The sequence below is a fragment of the Rhea americana genome, unplaced genomic scaffold (genome assembly GCF_003343005.1).
Source record: "Rhea americana isolate MKP2758 unplaced genomic scaffold, rheAme1 scaffold_94, whole genome shotgun sequence".
Lineage (NCBI taxonomy): Eukaryota > Metazoa > Chordata > Aves > Rheiformes > Rheidae > Rhea > Rhea americana.
Genome location: NW_028187133.1, coordinates 3,118,358 through 3,131,893, shown reverse-complemented (window position 1 = coordinate 3,131,893; position 13,536 = coordinate 3,118,358). Strand labels below are relative to the sequence as shown.

The 13,536-nt window shown below is 39.1% G+C and overlaps 2 protein-coding genes across 4 annotated transcripts in view; both read left to right on the top strand.

Annotated features, from left to right (window-relative positions):
• The window catches only part of LRRC1 (leucine rich repeat containing 1), a 93,049-nt gene extending 89,675 nt beyond the window's left edge, over window positions 1-3,374 (top strand). The window contains exon 19 of the mRNA XM_085324899.1: window positions 3,222-3,374. Within this exon, the coding sequence (XP_085181025.1) occupies window positions 3,222-3,374 (153 nt within the window). The remainder of the gene's footprint in view (window positions 1-3,221) is intronic.
• A 7,603-nt stretch (window positions 3,375-10,977) lies between these two features.
• Window positions 10,978-13,536, top strand: part of MLIP (muscular LMNA interacting protein) — a 117,492-nt gene continuing 114,933 nt past the window's right edge. For 2 of the 3 annotated variants that reach the window (XM_085324861.1, XM_085324860.1), the window contains exon 1: window positions 10,987-11,135. In XM_085324861.1, the coding sequence (XP_085180987.1) occupies window positions 11,073-11,135 (63 nt within the window). In that variant the 5' untranslated portion in view covers window positions 10,987-11,072. Of the gene's footprint in view, window positions 11,136-13,536 lie in introns of all 3 variants that reach the window. The other variant, XM_085324862.1, reaches the window with a different exon arrangement.

Genomic DNA, 13,536 nt, shown 5'->3' with positions numbered 1-13,536 from the left:
GTCTGAATAAGGAAAGGCTGCTATGGTTGAACTATGACGTGTATTTTCCTATGTCTCTTTATTTTCTTTTCTTTCTTTCTTTCTTTCTTTTTCTTTTTTTTTCTTTTTTTTTTTCTTTTTTTTTGAGATAATTGATAACTTTCATCACTGTGGAGTCTCCTTTCCCTGTAGTAGATCTTAGAAAAAACAAACCCTATTTCCTAACTGGGCTTATTCTCAACTTGCAATTGCATGAACGGCCCAGCCACAAGATCCCAAGAGTTACCAAGTCGATGACACCTCTGACGCAGCCGCCAGGGAACCGGGGAGCCCAGCGCATGGAAGAGCAGCAAAGGGTTTGGGACAGTGGTGGGGTGGGTTAGCCTGGGGCTTTGGGCAGGGAGAGGTCGGRGAGACGTGCAGAAAGCAGAGGGGTGGGAGGAGAGGGCTGCGCTTGGGCTAGAAAATTTGGCTTGTTACAGAAACTCAGCGGCGGGCCTCCAAAAAGGTGCGGGTGGGTGCACGGGAGAGCTCCGTCTGTCGGGGGGAGTTCGGAGGGAGTACAGTAGGTTGGGGCTGAGCGTTGTCTTCTCYCGCGAGTGCAGATGTTCAGTTTTTGGAGCGCTTCTGGGCTAAGAAGCTGTTCAGTCTGGGTCGTAGAAAGCAAATTGGTCGGGCGGAGCTGGTTCCTCTTCATTTGCAGCAGTGTGAAAGATCCCACGACGTGAAGCAAAGGCTTCCCCAGCGCCACTTATTTCAGGAAAGCGGTTGACACGGTTCCGYAGAGATGTTGTGCGAGCGCTGGGCTCCCAGCGCGGGAGGTGTTGGCGGGCCGGCGCTCCCGCCGAGGAACCGCTCCTTCCCACGCTGTGGTGGCRGGGAGGATGTCTCAGATTTGTGTTTCTTTCAGATGTAGATAATTATATATATTAAAAAAAAAAAGGAAGAAGAACAAGAAGAAAAAAGGATGACTAATTTTATGCGATACCTAACAGAGATGGTGATTCCTGAAATGAAGAATATTTCAGAGTACCTAAACAGACAAAAGTCTCCAAAGGACCTTTGTGCATCAGCACACTGTGTGTACATGCATCTGCGTGGAGTAACCCACAAGAACTTTATATTGTTAATTTAAATTTTTAATGTTATTCTTTACTGACAGCCAGTCAGTTTTTTTTTAAGTATAGTTTTCTTCATTAAATTAAGTAGACTAAATTCATTTTGTAAGATCTGGTCCCATCATAATATCGGGAAGACGGTACGCAAGAAGCAGGTTTCAGAAGTAGTGAAATGTTTAAATAAAAGCTTTATTAGAAAATTCGATTTGATTCCTTGCAAGTAGGATCGCCGGGGAGCAGAAAGAGAGAGTATTTCAAAAACTGGCAATGGAAATGGCCAAGGGCCACTGTTCAAAGGGAAGAAGCAGCGCCAGCGTGCCTTCCTGCAGAATGCCGAATGAAATGCGCTTCTGGTCTCGGGGAAGAGCGGGCATGTCTGATCTCAAGTGGAACAGCACACAAAGAAAGATCTTCCTTGAGCTTTGAAGAGAGCTCAATGAAATACGAAAGTTGTTGGGCTGGTTGTTTTTGCAAGTAACTTCAGGTAGGGCAGAGACCTCAGCGCTAGCTTTTCAGGTGGGATTTCAAAATATGACCTGTTACAACTACCTGTACACCCAGGATGTGCATTTGCTGCAGTACAAAGCATCTCTCTGCCGGCTGTGGTTAAGAAAAAGGCATCTTTTAGGAATGAATGGAGCTMAGATAAAGATCTGGTGTGTGGAAAGCWTATAAAYGTTGTCAGACRCACATGGCAGAAACGTGTCTTCCCRGGAGTTGTTAGCTTGRCCAGTACTTSCAAACAATATGAGTTACTTAAAGCTTCCAGTAATGTGTATTTGTTAGTGTAAGCAAAAGAAAAAAAAAAAAAAAGAGAGAGGAAAAAAAAAGGAGATATAATTAGGAGGTTGTACATTTGTGAACTTAACTTAAAAAACATTCCTGGTTTTAAAAACAGTTTACAGTTATTGTGGGTGAGATTCAGCTCCAGGCTGACACCTGCACAKCAGTATCCGCATGGGGCGTGCCCAGCTGCGAGCCAGGGTTTAGGCTCCCGTTCYGGTCGATGGAGTTCTAGCTGGCTTTGTCCGGGGAGCCTGGAGGATGCTTCGGTGTAGAAACCTAGTGCCTGGCTAGCTGAACAGCTGTGAAACGTCCGCCTGCACTTGAGTCGCTTCCAAAAATCAAATAACTTGCAGTAACGAAATAATAATATAAATGACTGAATTCTAWAGTGTCAACATTAAACATTCTTATAAAGTTGAGAAATACAAAAAAAGAAAAAAACTTTAACTCTGCTACATAACTGATACTTTTCCTTAAAATTTTCAGATTGCTGGGAAAATAGATTTTGTTTCATAGTATTACATTCTTGTTAGATATAACAATAACAGATAAAAGAGTATGTTGATATGTCCTAAACTTTGAAGATATTGGGAAAAAGTAGGACTTAGGCATCAGAGTCAAATTTGCAATAATCCATTGATTAATGCAAAYCATTACTGATGCATTGTTTTTACTATACGTCAAGAATCTGACATTCTGTTCTTTTATCAGTTGCTACTTGCTATTAATTTAAAAACACTACAACATAATTCTCAAAGAGCACAGTGTTCTTGGCAAAGAAATTGACAGTATTAATCAGAACAGTTATTAAACTAATGAATTGACACATTGCTCTTTTTTTTTCTTATTGTTTCTTGTAAAAATATTTGGTTGATAACAAGGCTAAAATATATCATTTTCRAAGCCAAATAATCAATATGTTACCYTGAATGTGGACTGTACTTTCTTATTTGCTGAGGTTTTATGGTCCTTAATTAATTTTTGTTGATTTAAAGTGCATGGGTTTTGTAAACAGTGAAGTTGTTTTTTTTTTAAAAAAGTATTTGTATAATTTTCTTATTTACCTTTTTTTTCTCAATATCTTTATATTTTTTCCTAACTAAGTTTTTAAAAAATTAGTTAATGAGAGGAAATGCGAATTGTCTAAATTTTGCTTTCATTAGCAATACAATTTTTTGGTGTAGAACACTTCATCTGTCAGTAAGCTCGTCTGCGTTACATTCGTTGCATGTTTTTGCTCATAACCTGCTTTCTCCATGCCTTTAAATATTTCTTTCTTTACACTTCCCTGTTCTTGACCTCACTCTCCTCTCTGCACTCTTCCACATCTCCCTGAAGATACCTCGAATAATCCTTACGCGTCCATCAACTTCCGATGAAGATACCGACCAGTTGCCACCGGATCCAGAGGACTTTGAGCCTGAGGAAGCCGACAGCACAGAAAGCCCTGCCTATTCGGACTGTCTGAACAACGCTTTTTACCCTCCCTAGTAAAGCACATTTCTGGAAATATATTTTTTTCATTTTTTTCTTTCTTCTGTTGTTCGATTAAATGTAATGTAGTACTTGAACCACTATGCCTTATTTGTAGGTAAAAACCATTACACAGAGGATGCAATTTGAACATGGGGTTGGGGGGGGGGAACAGAACCCGTGATCATATTTATTTGCCTTGAACTTCCCTTCAGCTGGAGCTTGTGCAYTCGAAACAGCATGTTCTGAGCGAGGTTATGTGAATGCCGCCAAGTGGTTCGATATCCACGCTTAAGTGCATTTACAGCAGCTAAACACAATGATGAAGGGGACGGACAGGTTTTTCGGAGGGTACTCTACCCATTTGGAAACATGATGAAAGCAGCTGTATAAGATTTTTTTAAATCTTGTGTCCATGTTTTGTTGATATAGCTTACCCTGTGTTCTACCTGCAGGTTCCTCTGAATTGTTCCTTTTAATGTTGTTTTCTATCAGAATAAAAATTCCCTTTCTGTCTTACAAATTGTGCTGGTATTTTTTTCATGGAGAAATGGACATAGGAATTTACATAGGAATTGTGTATCTCGTTCTAATGTAATGAAGGACAGGTTTTGCAAGCATAGATCAAATTTGAATAGAACTTGTAAGTCACATTTTATTAGATCCAAATGCAAGAAGACATCTTACATAACTGTGCCCCTGAGAGTGAACTGAGAAGCAACCTCTCAGGCTTCAGTTACTGTCTGATTTTAAGCGCAGAAGTTCTTCCTTGTCCATTAAAGCCATTAATTCTTTTCAATACTACTCTGATTTCTAACATATTCTAATATTCTAATATACTTAAGAACAACCTTCTGTAACTTATTTTTATTTGGGGTTCTACACTGCTGCCTTAATTCAGAGTCAAAGTCTTCTTCTGCTAGACTTGGAGATAAGGACTTTTTTTTTCTGTGTGTTTTAAGTGTTTTGATTTCTTTTTTCAGGTGTGTCTTTCCCTTCAAATATAATATAACGTAATGATCTGGTAGAGCCTCATCTTTTATTCAGATTCTGAGTGATTTCTCAGATGATCATTCATGCAAGACTTGAATGAATGATGGTATCTGGCTTGTCAGGAATTAGGAAGTTCCTGGGAGAATATAGCTATCACGTAGCTGGAATCATATCTCTTACAGATAAAAGGGAGATTTTGTTTTGGAGGGGGAAGAAGGAGAAGGTATGCAATAACACTGTATGATATCAAGATTTTTCTTGACTCCCCAACTGTGTCCACTGCAGCTTTTTTATTTGCTCAATTGAAGATAATTCATAAGCAATAGAAATATTAAACTAATTTTCATTCATTTTGCAAAATTAACATTATTTTAGAATCTTCTCTTGCTGTAAGAATAAAGACTCGTGTGTGTGTAAACATTCCGGTTTGAATTATCTTAAATGACGTCAATAAAAGAACTTATGTTAAAAAATATATGGTTCCTATCCCTTCTCCTCCTCCAAAATAAACAATGTTTCTCCATCATGACATAATGTTTGCTCAACACATATTGCAAGAATATTATCAAGATCAACCCGTAAATGCTTTTGCAATCCAGCTAGTGTTATATATAGTTTATTAATACTGAATTATGTCTTATTAGATGTCAGAAAAGTGATATACTCATTATACTGTTATAAGCTAGTCATTGGTTGCAGAGTAAGTTGCAGTTGAGACTTAAAGTGAAATAAAATAAGAATACTATTGAGAACTCCAGACTCTATTTTTTTTTCATTCTGTGTATATTTAGTGAGTTTAGGTTCTTCATTAGGTAATATATTGCTTTCCAAAATGCTTGAGAGAGGCACAGGGGCTGTGTTAGTGTACCCTGGATGTGTCAGGTCGTGCTTTAATAAGGCTTTTGAGTTTAATTGTTGTGATTTTAGAGATTGTTTGGCAGTATGACAAGCCTATATCTATTGATTTCGGGCCCTAGTAGTGGGTATTGGAATTAGAACTTTGCTGTCAAAACTGTGTGCTCCTAACTAAATGCTGTCAGTATTCAGAGAACTTTTTAATGTTTAGCTGTCTGTCTGTTGACAGCTGAATTTGTTTTAAAAACAAATTTCATACTGCAAAGTAGAAACCTACGGTGCAAAAGACCTGAACACAAGTTGGCAAATGAACCCTGGACAGTGAAAGAAGCACCCACAGAAACGAACCGGTGCTTTATTTTTATTGAATAGGGCATAAACGGGTACGCCGTTCTACCAAATGTCAACTGAATCCTGAAGCCTCCGCGAAACATATGTTCTGGGCTCATATAAGCAACCAATTCTGCCTGTTTCCCCGCGAGTTCGGTGACGTTTCACCTTTGTTCGTTGCAAGAGCGGCCCAGGTGGAGGTCAGGTTCTGATGCCCATATCTGCACTGTGTAATGGCTCTTTTTTTTTTTTTTTTTTTTTTTTTTAGATAAGAACGGGCAGAGACAGACTGGGCAAAAGGTGCTAGGGGAGTTGGTCTGTTAATGCTAGCTCGTATCCTGTTCTCTTATTTCCCGGGTGACTGATATAGAGGTGGCCAGGAGGGGAAGATTGTTTTGTGATACATCTATTGAAATACACATTACAGCATGGAATAATCTGGATTGCAGTATTATTTTAGGGACATAATGTATGCACATAGATGAAGGAATAGATATCCAGTAACAACCAAAAGCCCCCCTCAGTTGTACTGGAGCCATCTTTGCTGATGTAGAGTAGCAGATCTGCCACCTTGCAGCTGAGCAACGCTGTCATGGCTAGTCTGCTTTAAAGCAGTTGACTGAAAAGATCCTTGCACAGAAGAAAGTGCTTACCTTCCATGAAATTCGTTGTCAGAGAGGGTTCGAGATGTCTCCATATCATAACATAATGTTAAAATTAACTTTTTTTTGTTTTTTGTTCTGAATTTAATGTATTCTAACTTGTCCCTCTGGAAAAAGTTTGTGAAGGAAACGCAGGTGCCCTATACATGATGTGTATAGGCTGTGGTTATTGCTACCCCTTATACGGAGCAGTGACTTGCCCTGCATGTAATGTTTCCCTCTTTTTCCACGCCTGTTATCTCCTGCTCCTCGAGTATTTACTGAGTAAGCTGGGTGGACGGAGAAGTGACAGCAGCAGCTGCCGGGCGCAGCAGCAGGAATGTGGACTGACCTCTCGAAGGGATCAGCTTCCTACTCCCAGATCTGTGTTGCTTGAAAGGTAAGTGATCTTAGGACCTAACAGCAGAGATTCTGGCATGCTTTTCATTTCTGCTCTGAGCATACTACGAAATATCAGCTAGAAAAGCTTCTGAAGTCCTGCCGTTTCAGGACATGTGCACGTGACCTTGGAGAGATGTGCTGGAGTAACGTTTGGACCCTGGGTAGTTTGTCGTCCTGGGGCTGAGATAAGGGTGGGCATCAGAGAGAAGCTGGAAAGCTTAATTTGTAATTTCTTCATGACTGGCAGTTACAAAGTTATGAGAGAGCTTGCATCTTCTGGGCTTATTTATTTATTAACTTTTTTGATTTTATTGTTTCAAATGTATGACAGATACTCTCTGTAGATCAGACCTCTAAAAATCACTGCAGATGTGATTTGTGTAGTTGTTGTAGTCCTTTTAATTAATACCCGAGATATAAGTAGGTGGATTTCAACTGAGTAAAATAAGACTGAAGACTTCTGGTTTAGAATTAGTATATCCAGTTATTTAATACTAATGCAGTGTTTGATACTGAGCAAATGAAAGATACTGATTTAAGAGAGAAGCATTAGAGAGCTATCACATGTGATATATCAGCTGGCAGTCTAGGGTTACAGGGTTGTCATTTTGAGAATGAAAATGTGTGAAGTGAAAGAATTACAGTAGCTATGTGAGAGAAAACATAGTTTAGAGTGACCCACAAACTTCATGAAATTGCTTGTTTCTTTTTTCAAGAATGGAAATTAAATGAGCATAGAAAATATATCTGCCTGTATTGTTTATTTACACAGTGCTACTGTTTTGGATTTTCAACACTTTCTACTTACAGAAAAAAATTGCAAAGCAAGCCCCCTATCAACTTCATCTCTTGGCCTCTTGTTAGGTCCTGCTCTGAAAAGAAAAACAGATGTGAAGAGACCAATGTCTGTAATACAACGAAATCACTGAAAATAGCACAGTAATTTAGGCAATGAACTGTTTATAGCATGTATTTTACTTAGCACCCATTTACTGTTTTTACCTTGCAAAGTAAAATAGGAAATATAAAGTTACTAACAGGATATTAGAAGGTCCTTAGAATAAAATTACCTTCATTATTTCTATGTAGGAATTAGAAGTATACTCCCATAATGATTTAAACACATATTCTCATACGGTTAGTACTATGGTCTTCCTTCAGGTTTCACATGCAAATATGCTATGTGAGGTGTGGTGAGTAGCAGAAGGRTGTCAGCCTTTCTGTCTCTACCATCTCATGTTATCTTCAGGGTCTTTATTTAGGGGCATTCTGGATATGAGAGAGCTCTGCTTCCAACATTTCTTGTGCTCCCCACTTTCAATGGGATGGTATGGCTTCATAGTCTGTTGCATTCAGAGTTTTTTGCCTCCATTTCCATCACAAGTATGATCTGCTCCAAATACCCAGTACATGGACGATCAGCAGCATGTTGTATACAGAATATGAATTTTCAGTCACAAGAAATGGAGCAATTAAGTCATTAAGTCTTTCCCTGTTTTCGTGTTTTAATTTTAACTTTTTTTTTTTTTTTTTTTTTTTTTKKTTTMCATCCTTTTCAGGATGTAGTAGACACACAGTGAAAGAAGAAGGCTTTTTTTTTCTTATAAGCACTATTAGACACCATTAAAAGAATGGTGATGAAAAACCATCTTGTAAAAGCGAATCTCCTAAGGATCCTATGTTGGTATTATTAAGAGTAAGGCTGCTTTGTAGGAACATCCTTGAGTCATTCTACATGGGTCTCTGACATCCACATGGGTGACTTGATACATGAAAACAAAGTAAGGCACTGAAAGCAGAGAGTAGGAAAGTGATACAAGTTTCAGTGTAGTTAGTGTGACTACTAAATAGCATAAACTCTAGATAAAACCCACCAATGCTGGTCTAAGTCTTTATGGATTTATACACGTTTTTAATCCTAAATTGTTAACTAATTTGTTAACTAAATTGTTAACTGTGCCACTGACAGCTTACTCTTTCACCAGCTGAAGTATTTATTCCCCAGCACAAATAAAGAGTGACTCCCCTCAAAACTGCTGCTTTAAAGCTTACTGGAAGTCAAAGGATATTCAAGCCACCTATATTATAAGGCCAGAGAATGTACTCTGAAGAGCTGATCCTAAGGTGGATCCAGCTGGAGGCAACTTCTATCCATACTGTGCTCTGCTGGATGCTCCTTGTTGGTGCTCATCATAACCGTGACCCACCRTGACTGCTCCTTCTCCTCGAGCAGTGTGGTAGCTTCTCCATGTGCAAGTGGACTTAGTTTTGAACAATTAACTGGCTTCTACCGTGATATCGAGAATTCTGCAATATTACAAATTGGAGTTTATATTAARTTGCTACATGTCTATTTTCTGTGCAACACATAGCTGAATGTTTCTGTCTATCTGAGATATGTTGGTCCTCTCCAATGATTTAAAACCACTGCAAAGTGCCAATTTTCAGTAGTTGCGGTGCTTCAGCTTTTCATCTGTGCTATGTGAATTCTCAATAACCAGGTGGTACAATTTTCTAATCCTCTTGGTTTGTTACTGCTTAGGTTGGGGAAAGGCCTGGAGGAGAACAGGGAACACTTTTGTTCTCGTGCTTGCTTGTGGAAGCTTGCTTCAAGGCAAGATTAATGCCTCKGGGTGAAATTCCCCCCTCTGCAGCAGTGTAATGTAAGCTGCTGTTTAAATCCCACTTAAGACCTATTTTGAGGGCATAAGTGGTACAAAGGCATTATGCAAGCTCTCCCCCTCACCCCGGGGATATATTTCAGCCTCTCAGAAAAGATCTTGGAGATATGAACTTCTTACTACTGTTTGTGTTTCTGCTGAAGAGCAGAGAAGTACCACAACTCTCCTCTGGGTATTATATCACTTATTTTTGTTCTTTTTTCCCWGCATTTTCAGGAGACTTAGTGGAGTGCATTTTTTAATCTTGTGACATCAAGCACATTTTTGTTCTCTCTGCTATTGCAACCCATGTAGATTTGATGGGTTCTTTATATTTGCCTTTCCTCACTCTTCTGCTGGCTGATTTACACTTCTACAAACAAAAATAGAAGAGAGGCTAATGAAAAAAAATGTCACTTCTTTGTCACTTCTTTGTTCTGAACAAAGTCKCAGAGCAGGAGCAATGCAAGTTGGTTTTTTGTCAACTTTTCATATGTAAATTATATTTGCTGTTGTGTGATGACTTCTTCAGTTGCCATTTCTTCCTCTTTGAGGCTCTAAAGATCTAAAGTGAATGAAATATCAACCAAAAAACAAGCAGAGCAGAAAGGATTGTGCCTAGTTTTGACTGTCATTTCCCTATGCAGTTGAAAAATTATAAATGATTTTTTTTTATATATTAGAAGAAACTCCTTTTAACCAGTGTGCTGGTAGGAAGAAAGGGAAAGGAAGTTTGTTTARTAGCATGGAAAAATTTCTGGGATTTAACAAGATGCTTAAACTGCCAGCTTTATAAAGGGATACACATTTCTTAATAARCTGTAGATGAGAAGAGAGCAATTCTCATTTAACAGTAGCAAATATCTTCTGCGTAACTCTGTAGTGAACTTTTTCCTATCCCTTGCTGGTATATGCTGAATAAACCATGCATGTGAATCACTCCTAGGACAACATTTGCCCAGCTGAGGTGGCAACCAGCGGGTGTGCCGCGGACCCTGGAATTTGCAGCCGAGCCGACGAGCGAATCCCCTCCCACTACAGTTTCTAATATTGGATGCCTGACTTTATCGTTATGAACCAGAGCCAGGTTATTCTCCCGCGGTTAACGAACAGTCAGATGCCAGAGCCATCGTCTTTATGGCTAATAGCTGTATTTTAGATGCCCAGTGGTCACTTCTTGTATTATGGGTGCTCAGAGTGCTGACRGAAAGCTTTGCAATTCTTTCAATGCTTCTAAAAAGCAAAACATACTGAAATGTCATGTCTTGTATTAGGAAAGGAGAATATACTCTACATGGAAATAAATTGGGATAGCTCAATTCCAAACACTCAACAGGGAAAGATCAATAGCCAGACTGAAGTATCTATTTTAAAATGTTTTTCTGTATATTTTCAATCTATGTAATGTCGAGTGGTACCAACCAAGCATAATTGTCACTTTGCTCACTTAATAACCTCTGTGAGCATGAGYTAGTGCTACAGGTGCTTGTTGCTATTACTTTTCATGAAGGTTTTAAATTTAARTTTTTGGAGGCAGAAGGAACAGGAGAGGGAAGAGTGAATGGGGCCRGTAACCAAAATCTCCGTTAAAGGATTTGCTTTGATGCCAAAACGATGTTTATTGTTATCTGAGGCCAGCTGCCCGCCTTCCTTCCAGGGTTCTATTTRTGAATTTTCAGTGTCTATAAATGGAAACGTGAGCTAACCCGAAATTATCACCAGCGCTGCCTGATAGTTGTGTCTCACGACTTGAAAAGTACAGTGATATCTAACATGTAGTCAGATTAAATCACTTCTGCRCAGGACTTGAGGGATTTTTTTCTTTCCCCTGGGAGATGGAGTTAGGAAAACATGAAAGAAAAGTGTCAGGAAGAGAAGGCTTGAAAGAAAAGCAAACGGTAAGATGTGATGAGAAATGTTGGACTTGTCTTAATTTTATGTAAGGAGGTAGGGCAAATCAGCTGTTGCACCTCATAGGAATATTTCCATGCTTCCTTTAACCAGTGACCTTGAATATTAACATTTCATTCGTGTATGTTAAATTAATTATAAKGATATCTTTCAGTGGAAATTATGCAATTTTGTTGATGAATTTTGTGCACATATGAAATGCAAAAACTAAGATCCAGTTCAACTGCAATTTTTCTTTTAATCACAACCCCGATCTATAGCTAATAGTCTGTATTCTTCTTGTATTATTTGGAGGGAGTGTTTTGTGTCCTTGTGCTTTATTTTCCGTAACATTAAATCAGTAAATGGCAGATTACTTTTGAAAATTAGTTGCGCAGTGTCTGGGACTCACTGAAAATAGATAAAACCAAAACAAATTGTTAACAGAAAATGAAAGCAGTCAAAACACAGCTTATTAGCAATTAATGCAGGCTTGAAACAGAATTTCTAATGTACCTTGCATTAACAAGGTTATTTTACTGGTATTGTGTGAAGGGCAATTTATTCTTGACTTTGCACAGCTGTGAGGAAAGGTGACCATCATTTTTGTTAAGAAACAAATCAGCACTGAAGTATTTAGCATTTATCTTAAGTAACGGTGGAGCTGCGTTGTTTCAGTTTCATGGCAGGCCAGCATTTGCTCTTGCAGAGTTGCAGCATATTCCTCTAGTATTCCTCTAGTCTCATTTAAGTGAGACTTTTTGGAAGCTTGGGTGTAAGTTAATAGTTTTAAATACAACCTCACTAAGGCAACATGCATTGGGAAGGAACTCCAGGAAATTCTGGATCAAAATAGTGACTTGGCCTTAAAATGCTTTTTCTTTCTTAAGAAAGGATGTATTTATTTAAAGAATAATCTGAAAGAGTGCTGCTTGAGATTCAGCATGAAGTCATAATATGAATGTTATCTAACATTTTATGTATTCATATTCTCATTAATAAATTAATACTTTAGACAATGAAAAAAATCTCATTCTGAATTCATTTGTGGCTAATATGTAAAATATAAGGAAAGCTCATCAAAAGTAAAAGCATTTATTCACTAAGGCTTCAGGAAAAGTGCCAAAGAAAACCTTTGAAATTTTATTCTAGCTCCTGCGTGGGGAAAACGTATAACAATGTCATTAAACAGTATGATTATGTAATTGGAGACCACAGAAAGAGTTGAGCAGGCAATGTTAATTGAGGTTTTAACTAAATGCTGAACGCTTCATTTGGGACCATAATAATCTTCTACTGAGTTTTCTCTGTGTGCATAATTTTCAAATTTAAGAGTAGCAACTGGAGAAAACAGGAAGTCCACCTTGTTAACATCTGTGCCAGGCCATGTGTGGACTGGTTGATTGCTTCAAAACTGAATCCCTGTAACCTGTTGAGCTGAGAGACCACCGAYAGTGGTAGTAGGCTACGTCCATGTGTGGACTAGGCGTGGAGGAGGCATGCTCAGTCCTTGGCGGGTTTCACAGTGACAGCAGAAGAATGCTGCGGCTCTGGCATCTTCGCCTCACSCTGGTCTTGGTGGCTACGCTTGTGCTATCGCATGCCTTTCTCTCTGTCCCCTTTCAGCCTAATTCTGTCCTGGTCTCCATTCCCTCTCCATTTGACACTATTTTGCCTCTCTAAGTGCTTTTCTTTCAGATTGTTAGATGAATTACAAATTCTCCCCACCTTTTTCCCAGCTCTACCCCTCCAGGGCTCTTATTGGTCATGGCCTTTTCTTTTCGCTACATGCAGGTCTGTTCAATATTTAAATATTGTTGATGTTTGTCCACATAGTTAATGTCAGTATAGCAAATGTCTATCTATATATTGCATCAAATTGTTGGATAACTCAGGTGTAAGAGGATAGTCCAACTTCTTGCTCAAAACAGTGTCAGCTATGGGATCAGACCAGGTTGTTCAGGATTTTATCCAGTTTGGCTTTGAAAACCTTTGAGAACGGAGACTGCTCAGCCTCTGGGCAGCCTGCTCCACTGCTTGGCTGTCCTCATGGCAAAAAAGTTTTTCCACATATTAAGTCAAAATCTTCTTGTTTCTGTTCGTGTTGACTGTCTCTTTCCTCCCATCATACATTACTGCAAAGAACGCAGGTTCTATCTCCTTGATAATCTTCCAGTAGGTGCTGGGGGGCTGCTGTTAAATCTCCTTCAAAGCTGGCCCTTCTCCATGCAGCAGGAGCTGAGCTCCCTCAGCCTCTCCTCATGGGGCAAGTACTCCAGCCCCCAACGGTTTTGGTGGTCTCCACTGAACTCACTTCAGTTTGTCAAAATCTTTCTTCAGCTGGGGCCCCCAAAACTGTATGTCATACTCTAGATGCGGTGTAGTGAGCGCTGAGTAAAGAGGGATAAT